This window comes from Sander lucioperca, chromosome 20, assembly GCF_008315115.2.
Source record: "Sander lucioperca isolate FBNREF2018 chromosome 20, SLUC_FBN_1.2, whole genome shotgun sequence".
NCBI classification, from domain to species: Eukaryota; Metazoa; Chordata; class Actinopteri; order Perciformes; family Percidae; genus Sander; species Sander lucioperca.
Genome location: NC_050192.1, coordinates 25,521,147 through 25,545,265, shown reverse-complemented (window position 1 = coordinate 25,545,265; position 24,119 = coordinate 25,521,147). Strand labels below are relative to the sequence as shown.

General features: G+C 39.8%; 1 protein-coding gene across 5 annotated transcripts in view; it reads left to right on the top strand.

Moving 5' to 3' along the window:
• Nucleotides 1–24,119, top strand: part of ano2b (anoctamin 2b) — a 101,086-nt gene that overhangs the window by 53,312 nt on the left and 23,655 nt on the right. For all 5 annotated transcript variants that reach the window (XM_035995984.1, XM_035995986.1, XM_031306089.2 and 2 more), the window contains 8 exons: nucleotides 214–415; nucleotides 1,495–1,606; nucleotides 2,567–2,624; nucleotides 2,711–2,811; nucleotides 6,544–6,686; nucleotides 12,908–13,060; nucleotides 14,650–14,702; nucleotides 17,316–17,494. In XM_035995984.1, the coding sequence (XP_035851877.1) occupies nucleotides 214–415; nucleotides 1,495–1,606; nucleotides 2,567–2,624; nucleotides 2,711–2,811; nucleotides 6,544–6,686; nucleotides 12,908–13,060; nucleotides 14,650–14,702; nucleotides 17,316–17,494 (1,001 nt within the window). The remainder of the gene's footprint in view (nucleotides 1–213; nucleotides 416–1,494; nucleotides 1,607–2,566; nucleotides 2,625–2,710; nucleotides 2,812–6,543; nucleotides 6,687–12,907; nucleotides 13,061–14,649; nucleotides 14,703–17,315; nucleotides 17,495–24,119) is intronic.

Below are 24,119 nucleotides of genomic sequence, written 5' to 3'. Positions count from 1 at the left end.
GGATCGTACATTTTACATGTATGGATGAAAGCACTTTAAATAGAAAAATAAACACATATGGCATGGTCAATGTACATAAATGACTATATAACTGACCTACATCGCTGTGTTCTTTGAAATATTAATTCCAGCCTCTGCACTGTAAGTATGAGACAAATATGGTCGAGTAATGACTTGTTTATTTTCTTCTTTTTTCCCCCTTTCTGCTCCCAGTTTGGCTTGACATTTTCAGCAGTTTTCGGCGTCATCGTCTATCGCATCACAGTGTCGGCCCTGATAGCGATGAGCCCCGACCCGGAGACCAAGTCCAATGTTCGGGTGACGGTGACGGCCACTGCGGTCCTCATCAACCTGGTGGTTATTCTGATCCTTGATGAGATCTACGGCACTGTGGCATTGTGGCTGACTGAGCTAGGTACACAAATTCAGACAGACATTTACTCTCATAGTGCGGTGGCTTTGAGAACCCAATGCAGTGCAACTTTTGAAAGGATGAACAAACTGAGAAAACACAAAACAAATTGAGCAAATAGTGAACAATGTTAAATCAAGCATTACTAGCTAGCCTCAACAATTTCAGAGTCAGGCTATTTGAATTACTAAATGAATAGTTAGATATTTTTTGAAAAACATGAATTTGCTTTAGTAAGGTGTTTCCTAAAATGTGTAGCTTTTCTTTTACACATAAAAGTTAGCTTAAAAACGCCCTCATTTAGCTTGTCCAGGTCCAGGTGACAATTTATTTTCATGTAGGGTAAATTATTCTTTAGGGTAAGGGTTAAGGTTAGGCATTTAGTTGTGATGGTTAAGGTTAGGGTAAGGGGCTAGGGAATGCATTATGTCAATGACGGGTCCCCACAAAGATAGTGAAATGTACTGTGTGTGTGTGTGTGTGTGTGTGTGTGTGTGTGTGTGAGAGAGAGTGAGAGTGAGAGAGAGAGAGAGAGAGAGAGACACAGAAAGAGTCTTTCTGCCTCTGGGTGGACAGTTTGATGAAATTTTGATGTTTTCGTGCTCCAGTCATCCCACTTTTACATTCATATTCAAAACCTCTGAAATAGAGGAAAAGAATGAGAAAGAGAAGTGTGCGAAAGATTAAAAATATGTGTGTGTGTGTGTGTGTGTGTGTGTGTGTGTGTGTGTGTGTGTGTGTGTGTGTGTGTGTGTGTGTGTGTGCGTGCGTGTGCTGGTATTTTAAGCTACTTCCAGCACAGTGATCATGTGCTTATGACTAAAATTCAAGAGTGAGACTGACAGAATCACCATGTAAAACCAACCAGTGTTTATTGCTATCATCCTATACCAAAGAAACATGTTGTACTGTAGAATACCTTTAACATCCATTTAAAAAATACAACGGTAGCCAAACCCAGTTTCTCAACATACACGTCCCTTAATTTGTCCTTAACAATTTTCTGTAGCCTGCTTGCTGTCCTCACAAAACAATACCATGCCAAGTCCGTTATACAGTTTCACTTCACCTGTTTTTTTCAGAGATTCCTAAAACGGAATCCAACTTTGAGGAGCGTCTCATCCTGAAAGCCTTCTTGCTCAAGTTTATGAACGCATACGCACCGATCTTTTATGTGGCTTTCTTCAAGGGACGGTAAGTCCTCCATTGCATGTGTAGGAGTGTGTTTGTGCATCGCTGTCCTGTAAAAACCATGTATCTCCAAAACGTCAGTTTTTAATGTGCTTGTTTTGGGCTAAGGGGTATATTTAGCTTAAAGGTCCCATATTGTAAAAAAAAAAAAAAGAGATTTCCATGTCTTTTAAAAAAGAGCAGGTCGAGTAGGTAAATACTGTGAAAGTATTCAAACGCTCAATCCACAGAGAAATGCACACAGCCTGTATTCAGAAACTGTGCCTTAAACGAGCCGTCAGGACATACGTACGGTTGTGATGTCACAACTATACTACATATAGGTAGAAAGTGCTGCTATAGTACCGTTACAGTCATTCTCCGGCTGCAATGCAATGCAGAGACTCCAAGAGCGCAGTTGGGAAAGACCTGGAAACACTGACCAATCGGAGCAGACTGGGCTTTTTCTGGAAGGGGGCTTAAAGAGACAGACGCTAAAACGGAGCGTTTCAGACAGAAGGTGAATACAGGTAGTTTCAGATAAACTGTATGAGAATTTTTTTTTAGTAATAATTAATAATAATTAATAATACTTTTTATAGTTTTTTTTATTCGAACATTAAAGTATGTAAACATGATCTAGTAGATACCCAAAATACAAGTATGAACCTGAAAATGAGCATAATATGGAACCTAAGAAAAATTCAGAATCTCCCAAAATAAGAGATACACAGTTTTCTGTGGAAAGCAATGATATGCATTAACATGCCTTGCTGGATTACTTGCTGGAATTTTTTTTTATTAAGCCTCCCAGCATAAGTATTTCACAAGTTTGTACTTGTATAACCGGCGTGACAATAATCATCTTGAGTCTTGAATCTACACTTGATGCCATTACACATTGGTTTACATCCATTTCAATAAATACACATTGCTGTGTGTATCCAAGTGAAGCTTCTTAGTCCGTATTGTTTGTTTTTGCAGGTTTGCTGGTCGACCTGGAGATTATGTGTATGTCTTTCAGGGTCATCGGATGGAAGAGGTTTGTATTTGAACTTTGTATCTGTGTTTCTTTCCATTTGGCTGATAAGTAAAAGTGTGTACAAATGAGGTGTGTGTCTCCCTCAGTGTGCGCCAGGAGGCTGCCTCATCGAGTTGTGCATTCAGCTCAGCATTATCATGCTGGGCAAGCAGCTGATCCAGAACAACATCTTTGAGATCGGCATCCCGTAAGTAGACTGCACTCCTTTTTTTGTTTTTGTGCTCACTGAGTATAACGTTTTTTAGACCTGGAGACATGGAATGCAGAAGAGCAAGTAACAAAGTGGGATATTTTAGCTATATATTATTATTATGTCTAAATAGCCAGGGACTTGTCTCATTCTCTGACACCTAACACACATACCTACATACGCACTGCTTTCTCACTCGCACTTAAAATATTCCCTCTCTCCTGTCTTGTTCTAAAAACAATCCAATAACATTCCTCCCAAGTGGCTCTTCATCTTGTGTAACAACTCAGCTTTTGCATGCAAATCCCAAAGGTCAGAGGTCAGCTCTGTTCATAGGCAGACTGGCAATCTGGCAGTTCTGGCAAATGCCAGAAGGGCCGATGCACTCTTGGGCCAATTTGGGCCACTGGAAAAAAGAAAAAAATGCGGCAGCACTGGCATTTCACACTAGTTTGACAAAAATATGCAAGACGGTACAGCTGCAGCCTGGAGCCTCCTGTCTGGTGCTGTCGGGCTTCTACTTTTCAAAACAAAAGCTTGCGACTGGTCCGCTATGTCTTCGCACTTTGGTGTTTAAGTATGTAATAATATGTTTTAAATATGCAAGCATTTCCATTATATACTAACATGGTGACATCGTAGTTTATTTTAAGATTTATTTTATTATGAAAGCCTGTAAGTGCGCCTCATGCTGCTGTTGCCATAATCTCCTGGTTTTTGCAATTATAAAGCAAATAAGGTAAGGGACGAAATTGCCAAATTTTTGTCCCAGTCCAGCCCTGGCTCTGTTTATAACAGCTGTCACACAACAGAGGTGCCTTTTGGCTTCAGGCTGCCCTGTTACTGTTGCTGTAAGTACAGCTTGATCTCCCGTCCTGTTGAGTGAGTCCCATCAAACTCTGTGGTTTTCCAGGACGTCCTGAGAGACCAGCAAGCCACGGCGGATACCATAATACCATCTACATACCATCTGCACTCCCGTTTCACATTAATTCACTTGAAAGCTTTCACAACTAGGAACCCACCAGTAAAACCACAGGCCAGTGTGCGGGGGAACCTCTGAGCCGTTGAGTTAAGGCAGTACATCAGGGGTTTTCACAGGTTTAAAAAATAATTCCTGACCCTAAAAGCTCCTGTCCTGTGAGAGATGGACCCATATAAAACACATAGTAGAACCCACCCAATCCATCCCCCCAAAGAGGATTCAGGTCTATGGAGACTTCACAGCCATGTCATTCTGAGCTCCCAAATGAGACCAAAGCAAGTGACTCACAACAGTCATAGCCTGTTGAATTATAAAAGGTTGTGTTTTTTGCTGTATTTGGAGGAGTCTTGGACCATCGTGACATAGTGATGTTTGTGGACTTTAAATTATGCAGCCACTGAACTGGGGCACAATTTGTGTGCATACAAGGAATTGTATATGACAGAGGTGACGTAGAGAGAGAGAGAGAGAGAGAGAGAGAGAGAGAGAGAAGGCATGAACTTGCCTGAGAGTCATCTCATTTTTTAAGTTCTCTTTTGTATCAAAGTAATTCAGTAATAGTTGTCTGTACAAACATGATACGTACATAATAGCTAATTCATCATACTCTTTATGGTTCCAATTTGCCAAAATATGAACAAATATAAGCTAAAAAACATTTTACCTCTGTTCCAAATCTTCTCAAAATGTGAGGTGGGTGTTGGGAAGGCATAAGTGTCTTTTCAACTTGATTTGGTGTATTTGGTGTCATAATTTATCTGATTAAATTAAAGATTAAAAATACCAAAGCAAAGTCATTTAAATGATTTAGAGCTGTCTTAAGTGATTTTGACCACTAGAGGGCAGAAAATACTGAAACAGAAATTAAACTAACTAAACTAAATTATCGTAGTTATGGTTAGAATAGAATAGAATAAATCTTTATTGTCCACCGGGGTGGAAAGTTTTCTTTGGCTCACCAGACATACAAGACACCTGGTGAACAACTGCCTACTTACATACACTGCTGCATCCCATTATAGTCATGTTTCTGGCCATCTGATGAATGCAATATTGATTGTCATTTCAAAACACCAAAGCCTGAGAAAATATCCTTATCTTGACAGATGCTCAGTTTTACTCTCGGCTAAAAGCTGCATAGAGCCGCTGTTAGATTAAAATTATCTGAATAAGCGACCCCTTTCAAATTTGTATCAAAATATCAAAAATATTACTATTTGCTGGTTAAATTAAATAACCTGACATTTTTTATATTAACTGGCACATTACCCAATTGAAATTATGGTCACATTTTTGAGTGATGCCTTGTATCTTTGACAAGATGTACGACTTGGCAGTAAAACAATGGAATTACTACAAAAGGAGAGAAAAGGAAAACATACACACAGAGAGTAAGATTAGAATCCTGGCCTACATCAGAAACCTCATCTCCTTTCAGACCAACAGCAGTAACATAACGTGTGTGTGAATGTACTCAAATAGATTGTGTCTACATCTACTTTATTTGACTTTGCGTGTGTTTACTGGACAGTAAACATTTATACTGGCTCCTTGAATGTGCTGTACAGACTGTAACTGTGTGGGTGTAATTAAACATTAATAATGCATTCAAGCATTTAGCTGCTTTTATTAGAGTTTTTATTGCACACACAAGAGTATGTACACACACTGTCACACATAAGAATGTGTTGTCCATTCACACGGTCATATATGCATCATTTTACATGTACATATACGTACACACGCATACACACACACACACACACACACACACACACACACACACACACACACACGCACATTCTGTGAGTTAGAATTATCTACACCAAGGCATGTACTTACAGAAACAGCAGCAGCAGTTTGTTACCATAGCATCTTTTTTTAGAAGCACCCACACTTCTTTGAAACCAGCCAGCTTCTGGATGTTAGTCCAGTTGGTTTGCCATAACATGTTTAGCCTTACTTTACCTGTGTAAATACTTGCTGTGTATTATGTTTTACAAGCAGCAGAGACTGTCTGTCTCTAATTTTCTTAAGGAAAGTTTACTGAGTACACATCCTACAGTATACACCAGCACCACCCTGCTTCACATTCAGGATTATACGACTTGGGTTTAGTGCCTTGTAAAGTTAATACAGGTAGGTTATTTGTTCGGGAAACATATCTTTTTCATTGGAATCAGGATTTGTAATTCAATCTTCCAGCTGCAGTAAAGAAAAAAACATTTTAACTGTGATAAATAATTACCAATTTCAACATTAAATATTTCACTTACCTTGAACAAATAAAACCATCTTTGTACCACTGTGTTGGATACTGTATGAAGTAACAATTAACTTCTCTTTAAGCCACTTGAATATGAAAAAGTGCTCTTTTGACACCTCCTGGAATAATTTCAAAAGAGCCATTGTGGCAGACAGCAGTCATTCAGAGTGGCTGTTTGAAATCAGCCCCTTTGGTAAAGTCATTAAAAAAAGTTAATTTCAATCCCTTTCTGATTACTTTCTTACTTCATTTAATCAGTAGGATCCTGTTTGAGTCACAGCTAAATTCCATTTGTAAAACTTGATCATTCATAGTATATATTTTATGTATAGTTATTTACCTCAGACTAGTTTTAAAATGTTTTATTTCATACATGTACTCACAAACTGTGTGTACACACACGCAATACAAAATGATGAAGTCTTAGCTTTTATCTTTTTTCCTTTCCTCTCCTCCACCTTTCACTCCGCCCTGACAGGAAGTTGAAGAAGCTGGTGCGTGCGTTAAAGGATAAAGGATCAGCGGAGAAGGAGATGGAGGGGGAGAGGCCTCCCCAGCAGTGGAACCTGGACTACGCCCTGGCTCCCTTTGAAGGCCTCACGCCTGAATACATGGAGATGAGTGAGTCACACACACACACACACACACACACACACACACACACACACACACACACACAGAAATAGCTTCACGGCCAAAGAACAGCAATTTACTGTAGGCACCAACGAGTATTCCTGTACATTACCAGGAGATGTTCTGTAATCTGTATCTGCGAGGACATTCTCTGGTAAAAGTGCACAGATAGACTAAAGAGTTTTTGGATGTAGGATTTATTTGTGTTTGCTTATTGTTCACACACACACACACACACACACACACACACTCATGAAGACCGTCCCTTAGGAACAGCATTTCAGTCAGTTGTTGAAACCCCTTACGTTGACCTGACAAGAGCCTTTACCGGAGACGTGAATTATGACTTGTGTCTGTTGCAACAAACAACATATTAAATAACATATTTTTCATTAGGTTTGGAGGACTTGTTGCATTCATCCACACACAAAAGTGCACACACGCTGTATATGCAGGAACTAATTTACGTTCATGTCCATCACAAACCCAGCACATAAACACTGCAGATTAAAGTTTTTTCCCCCTCATGCACAATCAATCTCAGCTGTGTGTTTAAATCAACATGTTTAACATTTAAGGCCAGCAAGTAATTAGCAAGTGACACAATATTTTGAACGGCTTTCAGTTTCATTCACCGTGGCCCTCTTTTTTCCAGTGCTTTGGTGAAAATGCCAGAATTGTGTTTGCTTTCGCTTTTTCTAGTCATTCAAATAAGAAATGGAAAGGGACCTTTGTTTTTCCTCAGTTGTCTCAATTTGATAACAAATGACACCATGTTTATGCAGTACAGGCCTGTCACCCGCTGTTCGCAAATGTATTTAACACATTTTAACACAATGTCTAGTTTCAACAAGTCTGTCTTGTATTCACACAATTGTTGCATTAAATGGTTGCATTCATGGAAAACATCTACATTATTACACTAGTGAATTCAGACCCTTTGTGGAAAACTGGCAGTGGCTCGTCTTAGAACTACCAGTATGTCTTTACGGTTGTTGGCACAAAAAAAACATGGTGGAAAAAAACTCTGTACTGTAAATCAAATGTTATCTAGAGGCTCATTAAATTAACAACAAAACAACTAAATGAAATGAAGTCAACATGAAAAAAAATGCAGTTGCAAGCAAAATGAAAATAAGAGAAGAAGGTATACTTTATTGGAAATTAAATATTTTCACTCTGTTATATTAATTCAAACAAATACACACATACACAAACAGGACCTAGTGTATACACATGCATTATGTATGGAGTAGTCTATATCCTCGACGTTCCACTCCCGGGATTGCTCCGGTGCCACAGGAAATTCCACCGGATGCATGTATTTTTGTCGATGTCCATTTCCTTCCGCTTTCTTTGTGTTGAACGTTTAAACTCTGGATTTCTGAGGACTATGGTTAACTGCTCCTCAGATCTCTGCAGGGTAAATCCAGACAGCTAGCTAGACTATCTGTCCAATCTGAGTTTTCTGTTGCACGACTAAAACAACCTTTGAACGTACACGTTCCACCAAAACAAGTTCCTTCCCGAGGCTATTTTGCAGTAGCTCTGTACAGAGCTAAGGGCTGCCCATGACGATTGTGATTGGTTTAAAGAAATGCAAATAAACCAGAGTACGTTTTTCTCCCATCCTGGAATGATATGTGGACTAGCCAGACCCTCCTCTGCAGCACTTTGGAGGAAGGTCTGGCAAAGCGAGACTATGTATGGAGAGATGTCAGAGCTCCCAAACCAAGTCCCCACGGACTGAGCTACTGCCACCCCACAATACGTTTTTAGTTCTTAGGTTTCCTAAATATTTCTGTACCATGATTTAGGCTGCAACATATCATCATTAAGGCCATTCATAGGTTAAATAGTTTAAAGGAGGGCCAGTTTTATGGCAGTAAAAGTTGACTGATTCACTGCCTGGGAGAGGGAACGCTACTATATAGAGCCAATAAAGAGCTACAGGTGTTAGGGTTGTTATGTCTCAGGAACAGACACACACACACACACACACACACACACACACACACACACACACACACACACACACACACACACACACACACACACACCATGATCAGTCTTAACCTTTCTTGGGAAAAAATAAAGCCTTAAAGGGATAGTTTGGATATGTGAATTTTGAGGAGTGAAGGGGTTGTATGAGGTATTTCTCCAAAGCAATCAGTCAGAGTGCAGTTCAGCAAACATGCAGCAACAAGCTTGACTTAAGGAATTGTCCACATCTGTATGTGGAGAAATGTGAACCAGTAAAACTAGCTGTGAGCCTCATCTGAGGTCAAAGCCATAAAAAAACATGTCGATTTTGGTGAAACTGTTATAGCAATTACATTTTTGTGAGTAAGATTTAAAGTGTTCTGCGTGGGAAATGTTCTTTTAAATGTGGGATTCAAAAAGAGCTTGGAAACATCTAAACAATGATCCAGGCTTATTTGAATTGGAATTAAGACTTCTCACAGAGTTCAGAACAGTCTAGAAGTTTTTCTTTACTTTAATAAAACATACAATTACCGTGTTGTGATATGATAATGTGGAGATTTCATGTGATACGGACTGAGGACAGAGGGAGAGAAAAACAGACGGAAGACCGAGCTGATGTCGCTGCAGGGCAAAGCAAGGAATGTAAGAAATGTCTGAGCTCTACATGCAAATGCACACTCACACATCGCTGTTAGATGTATGAATGGGTAGTTGTGGGTTTGTGTCTTATTCATTATTTATTTGTGTGTGTGTGTGTGTGTGCGTGTGTGCGTGCGTGCGTGCGTGCGTGCGTGCATCTTTGTATGTACCCGGGCCAGCCTCGAACCCGTCAACCTCAGCTCAGGTAGATACTGTAGCGAGGTTATTCTAAGCTTGCCCTCTAGCGCTCGCCGCTCGGCTGTCCTATTTTCTTCCTCGCAGCTCTTTGTCTCAGCGTGGCGTCCCGAGGTGAAGCCGTCAGTCTCCGGCTCACTGGAAACCCCCGTTCCCACACTGCTAAAGTTCCACTGCTCCGACCAGAGCCGTACATCAGCCGAAGTCAGGCAACCTGCCTTGTCTTCCTCATGTTACCTCTCTATGTTCTTTGGAAGGAGGTGGATGTTGTTTAGAGCATTTATTGAAAGTTTGTAGCGGCAATAGTGTGATGGAGGTTATATCTTTAAAACTTGCTCCTTGGCCTTGGGTCAGCCCATTTTCTATTTGGTCCGACCAGCCTTGTGGGTCGAGAGATTCATTTTATCTACCTCTCTGGAGTCTCTCTGGTCTCTGGGCCTCAGACAAAACCTTTGCCCTTCCTGTGGCCGAAGGGAAGCTGCTGTGGCAAGCCTAGACAAGTCTTTTAAGGCGCCCAGTGTTCTGCTTATTGAACTACTATCTAAGTTGGCTGTAGTGAGTAAGGCTGCTGCTGCCAACAGCCCTACAGCATTGATATCCAGAGTTGGTGTGTGTGATTGTGATGTACTGTACAATAAGTTCCCATCAATTTTAGTTTTAATTTAATGGCTTTTGTGTCTCTAGATTATCTAATCAGACTGACTTACATGACACACAGAAAATACACACACACACACACACACACACACACACACACACACAGAGTTCAACTCACTGCTAAATCATAAAAAAGTCCCAGTTTGGCTGGTGCGGTGGAGTGTTTAACCTTAAAAGGCATCATCTGAACCACAGAGCGAGCCTGGACAGACAGTGGGACTCCTGACCTCACAAACGGTCATTCACGAACGTCAATCTGACGTCGTCTTAGTAGCTTTGATATGTGTGTTTCCAATATTGTAGATTTCTTTCTCACATGCCAACCTTTCTTATGTTGGCAAAAATGGCTGATATAAGATTCTTTTTACAGCAACTTCACCAGCAGAGCATGTACTAAGATGTTTTTCGAGAACAGTAATGCTGCTTGAAACACAGGAAGTTGGTTTGTATCCTACATACTGTAGCTTTTGTAATTGCACAGACCCTTCTCACTGTGGTTATAGCATAGCATAGCAACATGTATTGCAGTCTGCCACATTGCATTTTTTCAAAAACTACTAGGATTCATGAAACACGGATATTTTCAAATAAGGTCTTTTAATGCAATAATGACTTTGACTGTGAGCATAATCACATGAATATAATCACAGTACAGCGTTCACATGAGGTTTGAGGTTGATGTCAAGGATTAGTAAAATCCTTGAAAGTTTTGAAAAAGTCATGGAATTTTGTTATACTTGTTAAACTTGTTATGTTTAATGAAATTAATTGTTGCAGTAATCTTCTGTGGATAACCTTCCACGTAATGTAGCATAAGAGTAAAAAAAAAAAATTGTTTTATTGAGCTGTTGACGTAATCTAGCTCTTCTATGTGTTTTGTTCTCTTTTCTTCATTTTCACCCCGTCTCTCCCTCCATGTAGGCCAGCTACCCCTAATTACTATTTCAACCATACCTGCCTATGATGATATGATGATCAGGGCTCCAGACTAACTTTTTTCACTAGGAGCACAGTGGCCCCCAACTGAAAATTTTAGGGGCGCAACCAGAAAATTTAGGGGCACACACCATAAATCAACATGCTAACCAAATATTCACATTTCTACAAATTTCCACCGTATTATTAATAAATACTTTGATAATAGATGCAGAAAATACAATGTGCTGTTTCAAATTCAGTGTCACTTTTGAATATATATATATATAACAATTATTTCAGTTGTAAAAAATATTGTCAAACCTATTTATCCTATGTACTTAGAACATTGTTATTTTATTAGAATATGTTACACTTTAAATAAATTAAACAAAAATAAAAATAAAACTCCTCCCTCTCTCCTCCCAAACCCATCCCTACAACCTATTAAATTGAATAATTATTCATTTCTTACTCACTGTAACTTTTATTCTTGTATTTGTATATTCTTTTTTAGCCTGTTTTATTTTCATGACCGTTTTTAATTGCTCATTAATGTTTCATGTAAAGCACTTTGAATCACCTTGTTGCTGAAAGGTGCTGTAGAAATAAAGTTGCCTTGCCTTACAACCTCAGCCTGTCAGGCAGTCCCCAGGGCACCAAACCACTGTTGTGCCTGCTTAGGAAGTGTAACGGCAACAGCACCGCGACGCTTTCGGCTCTCCATTAATATCATATCGCAGCAAACGCTGTCTGCGTGAAGTTTTGAAAAACTGTAACCACACTTGAAACCACTTTATCGGCATTTCCGTGACTCACTGTGACTTCAACAAAACTGCAGAGCCGACGTAGTTTGCACCGTCCGCAGCTATGCGAGTGTGTGTGTTTGTGTCAGAGCTCCACTCTCTGTCAATTTTCAGAGAGGACAGATAAGCTTGAGCTTACACGCTCTCAGGTACCGAAATTTCGATGTTTAACGTGTAAAAAAGGGGGCAAATTTACTGGTCGCACATGTGCGACTGGATGTAAAATTCAGTCGCACACTCTCAAATTTTGGTCGCAAAATGCGACTATTTGGTCGCAGTCTGGAGCCCTGATGATACTACTATGGCGTAAAGTTAAACTTCAAACACATATGGTTTCTTTACTCAAACTGCAGTAAGAAAGTTTAAAAAAAAGTCTTGTGGCCAGTTTGGCTCAGTTGGTAGAGCAGGCGCACATATACATAAAAGGTCCAGCGTTCGAGTCCGACCTGTGACGATTTCCTGCATGTCTTCCCCCTCTCTCTCCCCTTTCTCACCTAGCTGTCCTGTCCATTAAAGGCAGAAAAGCCCAAAAAATAATCTTTAAAAAAAAGAAAAAAGTCTTGTTTGTTGAAACTGTGCCCTGCGGTAGAAAAGTATGTAGCTTGTGCAAATTACATAACTTCTAGCAATGGAATATCCACGAGTGATGTGTTCTTTGTGTTTGTAAGGATTCTAGCAGCACCTTGATACAGATATGTACATTTGAATGTCATCAGCATAATTATAGAACAGGATTCTCATTCTCTAATGTGTGGGATTATGTTGCTTTACTGCACACATTTTGTGCCAGTGTACATGTGTGCACAGGGTGCATGGAGCAATCGGGATTATGGTAGACGCGGACTTCAATTCCGGATATAATACCACGTCCCCTACATGGCCTCAATTGATGAATTATATAACATGTATTTACGACAAGCCTGTTATACATATTCTAACAGTATATGTTTATGTTGAATAATAGTACCCGGACTGTAGCATGTTTGTTGATGGTTTTTCTCTTTTCTCCAGTCATCCAGTTTGGTTTCGTCTCTCTGTTCGTGGCTTCGTTCCCGCTTGCTCCGCTCTTTGCTCTGCTCAACAACGTCATCGAGATCAGACTGGATGCCAAGAAGTTTGTGACGGAGCTACGCAGGCCAGTCGCCGTACGTGCTAAGGACATTGGTAAGATGGTGTGACACACATCAAAAGGAAAGGACAAACACACAGAGCATAACTTACTAATAAATACCACATTTTCCCATACAACCAGTGTTTGAAACTAATATATATGATAAAATAATATTCATATCGTAAGGGAAATGAATACCGGTATACGGTATGAACCGGTATACCGCCCAGCACTACAATGTTATTTATCTTTAACCATCATTTATATGCCAAAAAAATCCCTAAAAATAAGAAGTATTTCCTCTGTAATTGTCATTGTCAGAGAGGAAACAATTGTCAAGCAGCACGGGACACAAAAAGTCTCCAACGAAAACCAAACAGACACCCCTTAGCAGTTCAGTATAGTCATGTTGTTGCTGTTGGCAAAAAGCTGTTGCTGTTGTCTCTTTAATGCTATCTTTTTAGGGGAAAACTAAAATAGCCTTCATTTCTCAAGTTTGTTCATAGGGTTTTAAAGGGCCTTACTAAGCTCAAAGGTTTACTGCAAATCTGGATAACGTGTTCCTGCACAGTATATGGTTAAAAACAATTCTGACCTATTTAAAACTCAGGCCAAAAACTAAAATTAAATAAGCTAAAATAAACCCTGTTTTGCCGTGCTAGTGGCATGGCAATGTCAGTCTGTTTGTCGGTCCGTCCGCAACTTTGGTCCAGACTGAAATAACTCAACAACTATTACATGGACTGCCATGAAATTCTGTATAGACATTCATAGTCCCAAGAGGATGAATCCTAATCACTGAGGTGGTCCCCTGGCTTGTCCTCTAGAGCCACCACAAGGTCGACATTTGTGCTTTTGCTTTTCCTTAAGTCATTTTGTGCTACCATGAAATTTGGTACAGACATTCACGTCCCTCTAGGGATAAATTGTAATTATTTTGGAAGAAATCCTAACTTCTGATCTAACACCATCATCAGGCCAAAATTCATATATTTGTCCAGTACTGGGGTTTATGGCCAAATACCTGCAGAACTAATAACATACCCATCGACCCTAGCTGTAGTTTGTGTTTAGTGCTAATTAGAAAATATTAGTATGCTACCACGCTAAACTTAGATGGTGAACATGGTTAACATTATACCTGCTAAACATCAGCATGTTTAAATTTGAAACTAGCGTGGCTGTAGACTCTGACTCTGACTTGTTTCTTCCATGTTCCTGAAAAGTAAACTATTTGGAGGGTTTTACTTGATAGCAGCACCATAAGCTATGCTATATGTAAACCTTTTGTTTTACAGAACTATAGATCTAACATACTCCATGCAAAGCTGCCTTAATCAAAATGTGTTTTAATAGAGTTAATTTAATTGATACTGTAATTGATTGACATTACCAGTAATCTGATGAACACTTAGATTGGAGAATAACAACCTGCACACAGGAAGGGCAGACAAAATACATTTTGTAATATTGCATGCTTTAGGCAGAGTTCTGATAACTTTACAACCAGATTGAGTTTAATTAACATGCTATCAGAAACATTTGCCATTTTGTCAGTGTGCTTAAGACAGTGTTCCATCTTTTCCCTTCTTCTACCCCTTATCACTTGAATCATTCTCACTCGTTGCTCTTCTTTTTATAGGTGTATGGTACAACATACTGAGTGGAATGGGAAAATTCTCAGTCATTATAAATGTAAGTAGTAATGCAATGTCCCGCTTTCTACTATCTGCTCATTGAATTAGTAATGAAGGCAGATAAATGCAAAATAAATGCATGTATTCTGCAGTAGGTACTCTACATAATGTGACTGTTAACATCCCACAGAAGCCACTTTAACACTTTGATAAGTCAGCACTAACTCTGCGATTTGGCGCCCCTACAGTTTCAGAGTGAAATTCACTTATACACCGCTGTGGTGAATATGGATAGCTGTCCATATGTATTTGTTATGATTATATTTCTTACGATCAAAAACTAGCGTCCGACAACTTTGCTAACACAGCCCAACATCAAGCAAGTGCAACAACACAAGACATAGCAAGCCAGCTAATTTTACTTACTAGTCCAACAGTAGTCTTGCATGCCAGACCTATGTCCACAGCGCTGCGGAGTAAGGTCTGGCCCTTCCAAACATACACTCCTGGATAGGAGAAAAAAACACTGGGTTGTTTGCATTTCCTTCCTCAATCACAATCATCTTGGGCGGTTAGGGTTAGGCTCCAGAGGCTGCGAAAATTGTCTTGGGAAGGAACTTTTTTGCACCCCCCCCCAAAAGAAAATGCCACAATATTAAATGAAGTTAACTGTTGACACAATACAGTAACTAGCAGTACAGTAACAGAGCTATATAAATTAGCTGGATACATGTTTAAACCTTATTTGCTCTTACCAGTGTATCGCCGTGTGTATTTTGCCGTGTGTATTTTGTCCATAGCAAATTCCCACCAATAGGTCCCAAAACGTCCCAGTTAGAAAGAAAATGTCGTAAACATATTCTTTGTAAATCTTTACAATCATTCCACAAAAGAACCAAGCAGGCCTGCCTTGTTGCGCAATCCACATTTTTCTTCAAAACTTGGCATTTTCAGCGAATAGCTTGCTAGCTCAAAGTAGAGGGTGACATGGGAATCAATTGTCGCTCCCATCCCATCCCGAGCCCACAGAAATACTCCCGTCATATCCCGATCACGTGACTGCCCCAATCCTGTCCTGAAAAATCCTGAGAGAAAGACTCCCGAATACCGTCCCGCTCCCGTTTCGTTCCCTAAGTTGTCTAAAGTTATCAGACTCTGTCGCGGACACGCACTTCACACTGCGAGCAGGCTCGTGCGCCACCCGGCGGAAAAGAGATAAAGAAAAAGAGATGTTGTCCGTCGCTGTCTGGAGGATAACTAGCCAGTTGATATCGCGTGTGTGCGTTTGGTTAATCACGGTCAAATCACTGAGGTTGCCTCAAAATTTAGGCTACACTATACATGCATTACCTGCAGGCCTAGGCGATTTCATTACGTAATTCCTTACGGAGATCTTCTCACACTCAAAACACATTTCTCCGTCTCGCTCCCGTTGATTTTGTATGCTCTGTTCCGTCCCTATCACGTTACCAACAGTGAAATTGACTCCCGTACTGGACTCCAAGTCCCGAAAAATGTTCACCCTCTAGCTCAAAGTGTGTTGATGTTCCTGAAACCAACGGAGTTTTGCAAGGCAAGGGGCATCCGGCGGGAGATCCGGCGGCGAGGGATGCTCCAGCGATTATTCGGTAAATGAATTGTTGTCGATCCAGACAAGTCTAACAGCAAGCTGGTCAGATCGTCATCTGTCTTGCAGCCTTTTATTTCGCGAAGCTCTCACCAACATCTAAAAGCCCATTTGAGATTTACTCTTGTCCGGTGGCCTCTTGCTCGGTCACTCTCTCCTTTTCTCCTCTTGCCTCTGCCGTGATGTCCGTAGAGGCTGCTGAACCTGGTTCCGTTGCCCGCTCGCCCAGCTCCAATTCTGGCACAACAATGGCGCTGCTCTCTGCCAGAGGCACCATTCTCCCCTATAACAAGTCAGAGTAGCATCAACAGGGTTTTGAAGCTAGTGTTTTAAGGTAAAATAGTTATGCAATGTTTCTTTAATATTAAGTAGAGATTTGAACTTTGTAGCGACCTTGTGAGATCCCAGAATCATGTCTGAAACACCTTAACCTGCTGATCTGCAGATGTCAAGGCGTGTGTGTGTGTGTGTGTGTGTGTGTGTGTGTGTGTGTGTGTGTGTGTGTGTGTGTGTGTGTGTGTGTGTGTGTGTGTGTTGGTGGAGTCAGGAAAGTTATGCCTGGGCTTTTTCCTTGGACCAAATCCTATTCCGTTTACTTTTAATACTAAAGAGTGAAGGATTCAGAAAAACAAGCCGCAGGAGTTTTTGTTTGTTCTAGAGCTTTGGAACATTGGACACATATACACACACACTTAAGCTGGCCCAGGAACTTCAAGGCAATGGAAAACTGGGAGCAGAATTCCCCTTTTGTGCATGTTATCTTCCAGTTCTACAGACTTTATTTAATATTACCAAATGAATACAATACTCAAATATCGCTAAAATACTTAGTTTACCAGAACTGTGATTTTAAACATCTGAAAATACACAGTTTGACCCCTCCCCCCTCCCCCCTCCCCCCACCGCTTTTCCAATAAAAAGGTGAAAGCCTAGATTTCAATTTTACAGGATCAAACTTCTTGTCTCATGGTGATTTTCTTTTTTTAAATGAATGCTCATGACAAATGTTTCACTCTCACTCTGTCTCTCTCTTTCTCTGTGGAGGCCTTTGTGATCTCCTTCACATCAGACTTCATCCCCCGGCTCGTCTACCAGTACACGTTCAGTCAGACCGGCACCATGCACGGCTTCATTGACCACACGCTCTCCTACTTCAACGTGTCCAATTTCAAACCTGGGTCGGCACCGTGGAACTTACAGCAAGGAAACATCACCATCTGCCGGTAAAAACATACACGCACACAAACACGCATGCACACACTTGCACACAAGTTACAGATATTGGAAGCAATACTACTACTACTGTCCTTTGTGACAGGCATTACATACAAATGGCAAATCAATATTGTGATTATTTCATTCATCATTCATCCAAAAAAAAGCCACATGGTCAATAAAAATAGCTATTCATTAAGAAATACATGCACACACACACACACACACACACACACACACACACACACACACACACACACACACACACACACACACACACACTAATTTGCCCACACAGCCCTAGCTTTTCTGATATATGTTTCCTTTTACTGCCAGTGGAGTATTTTGTGCATTCAAGAAAACAGTCAAGTCAATTCATCTATTTTGACATCAGAGGAGTTTAGTTTGGGAGATTTTATGTAACGGGATAAAACAACATTACCCTGTTTTGTCATACAGTAGCTTATTATAAATACCCCCTTCAGTCTCTGTATCTACAACAAATAGCAACCGTTATCATGATTATTTCAAGGCTAGTATTCATTTAATCTGAGAAATTAGAATCTGTTTCTTCTTTGGTTCATCTCCAAATGTTCTAGTCTTTCCTTTCAAACCTTTAATCATATCAAGAGACCTCTTGGTAACCCCCTGAATAACATTTGCACTTTCTTGCATTCACACTGGACGCAATATGGAACAATCAAAGCCCTTTTACTGTTCACCATTTGATGTCAAACTCTGAAAGCTTTTGCACTGAAAGGTTTTGTGCCATAAAGCAACCCCATGCTGTTTTCTTTCTCTTCAAGTAAAAACCCTTAAAGCGACCCAATGCTAGCTGTTCTAGCTGGTAGCCTACATTCTGATATGTAGTCCCATTTAGAGCACTGGTTATGCGGATATGTTAACATTGAAAAGTTTACATCTGGATGTGGGTGATCCAAACCAAGGGGGCTTTGAAAAACAGACACAACACAAAGACAGATTATCTGATCTGATCCTGATAGCTAAACATGGAATGCAAAGTCTGAATAATTTTGATCCAGATTCAACTTTTTGAACAACTGGGCCCTGGAGATTCTGTTTTTGTAATAGCAGAGTAGGTCATAAAGCAACCAAGGCTGCACAATTCAAGGTTCAAGGTTCTTTATTTGTCACGTGCACAACAATAACAGAACTAGTTGTTGGCAATGAAAATCTTTTAATTAAAGGCATAGCCGGCTTTGTATCTTAACAAGGTACCAAAATGCTCAATTATAGTCAGTGTAGTGGAAATTGGAATATCAGCATTTAAACGTGTTATAATAGATTATTTGCATAGAGCAAGTCTTATATTTAATGATGTGTCTATACAGTAGGGCTGATACATTTTATGAGTGATAATTGAAGGGATTACAAAGATAAAGGGGGGAATCATGCACAAACTTACTTACCTGTATGGTTAGGTTGGACATTTGCGGGTGATAAAGAATAAAGTATTTGCCCTATGTTTATTCTTTTAAGGCCCAACATTAAAACACTTCATTGCCACAGGTAATTCTATTCTGGATGACCAAAGGCCTTTTCTGTTTCATAAATAAACTGCAGAGGTTTGAGATGGGCTGGAGTTGATGATTTTTTAGATTTAAAAATACAGTGCACTATTGTATCTTCTTTGCATTATCACTCATGCCAGTGGCAAGCATCTCTTTCATAATATCAGTATAATACACTGTAGAAGAAAAGGTCATGGATGCCGGCGCCCACAGACAGGTCAGCCCACTGTTACATAAGACAGCAAATCATTACAATGCAAGAATACAGCCTTTGTGCCAATATAGTGTGGTACGTCATGCTCGAAACACGACGAGATACTGGACGCCCTTGAATGCATATAGGCATGAAATTGGCTTGAGGATGTTCCAAGAAGGGTGTGTCTGTCTGCATTGTGTGTAGTGCGGCACAGTGTATGTATCCAGGCAGTGTATTAGCTGCTTAAGGCAGATGATTCAACTCAGCATGTAAATGGAAGTATGTCAGATTCTCCAGACAGTTCATTTCTTTCTATGTATTCCTTCGCGCTGGCGACAGCCGTGGCCGGAGGCATCATGCTTTCCGGTTGTCTGTCTTGTGAACGCGATATCTCAGAATCGCCCTGGAGGAATCTCTACTTGGACGTGACCTCACAAAATGTGTTTTTGGCCATATCTCAAGAATTCTTAAGCTTTAACATTTCATACAAATGTCCAATTGGATAAATGATTAAGTGATGACATTTTATATCAAAAAGGTCAAAGGTCATCTTTAATGTGACATCATAATGTTCTGAAAAAACACTTTTCTGGCCATAACTCAGGAACAGAAAGGGAGACATTTTGAACTTAATCTTGAAACTGGTAATGTATTTAAAGCATCCATGTTTCGCCAACAAAAAACTAAAAATACACTCAATACCCCTTTCTTATTAAATTGCTTCTTTATTAAGGTCTTGACTACATACATTATATGAGTATGGACAGACATGGATGTAAACTGCAAGGTGGTAATTCTTGTTCTTTCTTATTTCATTCTAAATGTACAGCAGCTGGTTACTGTATTGATACCTCCTAAGACTAGGAAGAACAACTTAAGGGATTTTTCTAAATTTAATTTCTCCCAATTTGAAAGCTTTACTTGCCCTTTATCTGTCAAAGACAAACTGGAACCTGTTGGATGGGAGTTTTGGACTGTTTTTGGAAATGTGTTTCTATTGTTCCTCTGTGTACCCAGCCAGGGGGAAATAAACTGAAGAAGGATGTAAGTGGTTTTGGATCAAAGTAAGCCAGATGCCAGATCTGTTGTCACCGTTCTCTACTCTTAACAGTTCTGTGGAAAGAGGGACGCAGAGAGATAGAAACGAGAAAGACAAACACAAACAGAGAGAGTCTTAAAAAGATCACAGAAAAGTGAAAGCTGGATGCATAGACATGAAAGGCACGTGTTCTTGCAACAGATAGAAAGATACTGTTGTTTTAGGTCATTGATTTGAGCCTTAGTGTTACCTGACATTATGCATGTTATGCATGTGCTGTGATAAGTGTTACAAACACACACGCACATACGCACGCACTCACACACAAAACAAACACACACACGTTGTCAAGTCTTTCAGATACTAACTATAATCTAGAATATAGAGTTAGATGCTCCACTATAACCAAACATGGAGTTTATACAAAACACACGCACACACACACACACACACACACACACACACACACACAGGAAGTGAGAAAGAGGGAGAAACATGTCTTTGATAATACTATTTTATATTTGATTCCACCCAAGTTAAGTTAAATTGACTGGAGCATGACAGGAGGGGAGTTGTTGTCTTCAGTTTAGTTCACATTCAAAGTTGAGCCATAACAAAATACTGTAAAATATTGGCAAGAGAAAGATGAATAGATGAAAGAAAAAGAGAGTGAGAGAAGAGCTGACTCTCACAGGGCAGCATTCCTCACTCATGACTGTATAAGGATAAGGAATCAGACACCATAAGACCCCGCTGACACACACAATGCAGACACACACATTTCACCCTCCTTCTCTATTATTTCTATACTGCCAGTTAAGTACTTTGTGACACAATCAGGACTTTTCATCTATTCCGCCTTCAGAGGAATTTTGTCATGACAGAGAGAGAGAGTGTGTGTGTGTGTGTGTGTGTGTGTGGTGTGTGTGTGTGTGTGTGTGTGTGTGTGTGTGTGTGTGTGTGTGTGTGTGTGTGTGTGTGTGTGTCAGATGTCTCAACTTAAAACTTTGATCTGATCCATCACATTATTCTGACATATTAACTGCTGTGTGTTTTACTGTAAAGGACAGTTTCCAGTGTGATCTGTGTTTCATGCATTCCCAGTTCTAATTCTTTTTTTTTTTTTTACTTTTATTAACCTAAGAGATTTCAAATTCAGTTTTAGGCTTAGGTGTATAAATCTAACCGGAAATTATAATTGTCATTTTATCAGCCATACAGTCTTACTTAGTTTTTTTCTGATAGGCCTTTTTCACTTCACAGTAGAAAAAGCACAGGTGTTACTAGTAACATTAACAATGGTTCTTTTCTGTTCAAAATGTCCAAAATGTTCGAACAAAAGTAAATGTTGGGTTGATGGTTATAAACCTTTTAATAATTGACTTATTGCATACATATGTTATGCTCACGTGTAATTTGTAATATGGTATTAGGTTGTAACTGTAAGTTGAGTAGAGTGACCTAGAAAAAAAGTTATTTATAAGAATTCTCCCTTACAACAAGTCAGATAAAGCAATATTTAGATGGTTTTAGGGAATGTAACGTTAACAACGGTAACTGGTGCAGCAACAAGCCCGGGACAAAATCACCAATATAAAGTTTCAAACTAGAAATCAACGCTAGAAACAGCTATCTATGTGTCGTTTAAAAGCTCTGAGCAAAGCTTTGCAGCGTCCAAGTCGTTTTCACATTAAGACTTAAAGCTCATGAACACACCGAAGTTGGAAGAACGACTTCCCAACGTGGGAAATGGGACCATCTAAGGAGCATGTGAATGCACTATATTTCTTGGCAGTGAGCGGGGACTTCCTGAAGTTTTTGATTGTTGCCCGGCAACCTCACGGTGACAGCAGAACTCCAGGAAGTCCCTGCTCCCGGGGCCAAGAAATAGTCTGACACATGACCCCCTATAAAAGCAGATCATTTGTGTGTCATTGCAGTGGGCTCATGATGATAAGAATACAGATAGAAAATGGTGGCAAAATAAGAGCATGAGCATTATAGTCCTCCACTGCTTAAATTTGGAGAAGTAACATCTTTTATCTTCTTGCTAGATGTATGCCAAATTTATGTTTGGCTGTGGTAGCGAGGTCTTAAAAATCTCTATTTATAATGAAAGTCATATAAAATAAGGCAGAATATATCATAATTTAAAGTCAACAGTTACGACATTTTGCAATACATAGTTTTTGTAATTGTGTCTTTGTAGAGGGAATGTTTCTTAGCACAGTTTGCTTTTGAGGTAGTCTGACTACCGACGTCCTACTTCCATGTTCCCAGACATCTTACTGGGGTCAGTAGTACTTCGGACCTCCATAACAGCCACAGTGGAAATAGACTTATGTAAGTTGTGTTTGCAAATGTTTGCCAATTCAGTATCTCCCTATGCTCCATGAGCAATGGCTCATTATGAACATGAAGAGCAGAAAACATGTCATGGCTAAATCACCTCTTTTTTGACATTTTTCATCTTGATCTCTTAATCTTTATTTTCTGTCTTTTTGCTGGCCCATGTGATTAAATGTTTTCTCTTATTTTGTTAGTTGATTTTGTGCCTGGAAGACTGCTCTCTATATATCTAGATCTCCACATGATGCTTCACTTTGTGAATACATCTCAGTTTCTTTGGTCTCTTCTGTACATTCAGTGGTTTGGTATGATTTATTTTTGTGCCCCAAGATTAACAATTAGATGGGTTGTCTCCCTGCTATTGCCTTGAAATGAATGTTATATGTTGCATCCCACAAAGAAAGGCTGACTCTTTTAAAGTAGCTGTTGTGAAAATGGAGCCCAAAAGTACTGTAACATAAAGCCAATACCCCACTCCTCCTCCAGAGTCACTCCCTCCCATCGCTGTACACTCCTTTCTTCAAGAAATATTTACAATTAAAGGCATGACTAAAGTCTTTAACAGACTTTAACGTTTGTTTTATAGGGTTGTTAGATGGTCAGATTAGTAACTCGCTGCTAAAATTCCCCCTTCTTGCCTGCACTCTGGCCACTCACAGTTTCAACTGTGTACAGTTGAAGGCCATAATTTAAAAATAAAACAAAAAAAATGCTCTATTTACTTTTCTGTCTCCATGAGCTGTTTCTGTTGGATCACTGCTGTGATTATCTGGTCAGATTGTCTAACATTGCTGCATGTGCTGACATCAGGCCATCATTTGTGAGAAAATAGTTCTGATTACTTTGAAAACCCATATTGAAATCACAATTTGATAAAAGCATGTACATAGTTCTCAGTCAGCTAGCTTCAATGGCTACCTGAGTTACATGTGTTTTTTACTCCTCAGATTGGTGTTCAGAAGGAAGTTTTGTAGCCTGCTGTATACAGTACAGACTCGTACCCTTTTCCCACCCAAATTAGCGTGTGTATGCACATTTTTTAAACATGGGAAAACCCGCTAAAAATAGCCAATAAGACACCTTTTATTTTATTTATTTAACCTTTATTTAACCAGGTAGGCCGGTGAGAACAGGTTCTCATTTGCAACGGCGACCTGGCCAAGACAAGCGTAAGGCGTGCAAGACAACATATATATAGTTTCACATTCAATACAGTACAAGAACACAGAATACAATATGCTACATAAAGGGCCGAATAAGTGGGCAATTACAAATGCTGGCACGTAGTGAGGTGCAAGTAAGTCGATGGATATGCAGTATACATGAACAGAGAGTCTATATCACTGCTGAGATGGTGTAAAGAGTCAGTAAACAGTTAGTCCAGTGGTCTAGTTAGTGAGGTAGATCAGTTATAACACAATGTATATGAATAGGCAGTCTAGCTAAATGCTGAGGTGTAGTGAAGAGTCAATCTACAGTTAGTGCAAGTTGCGGTCTATTAAGTGATGTAGATCAGT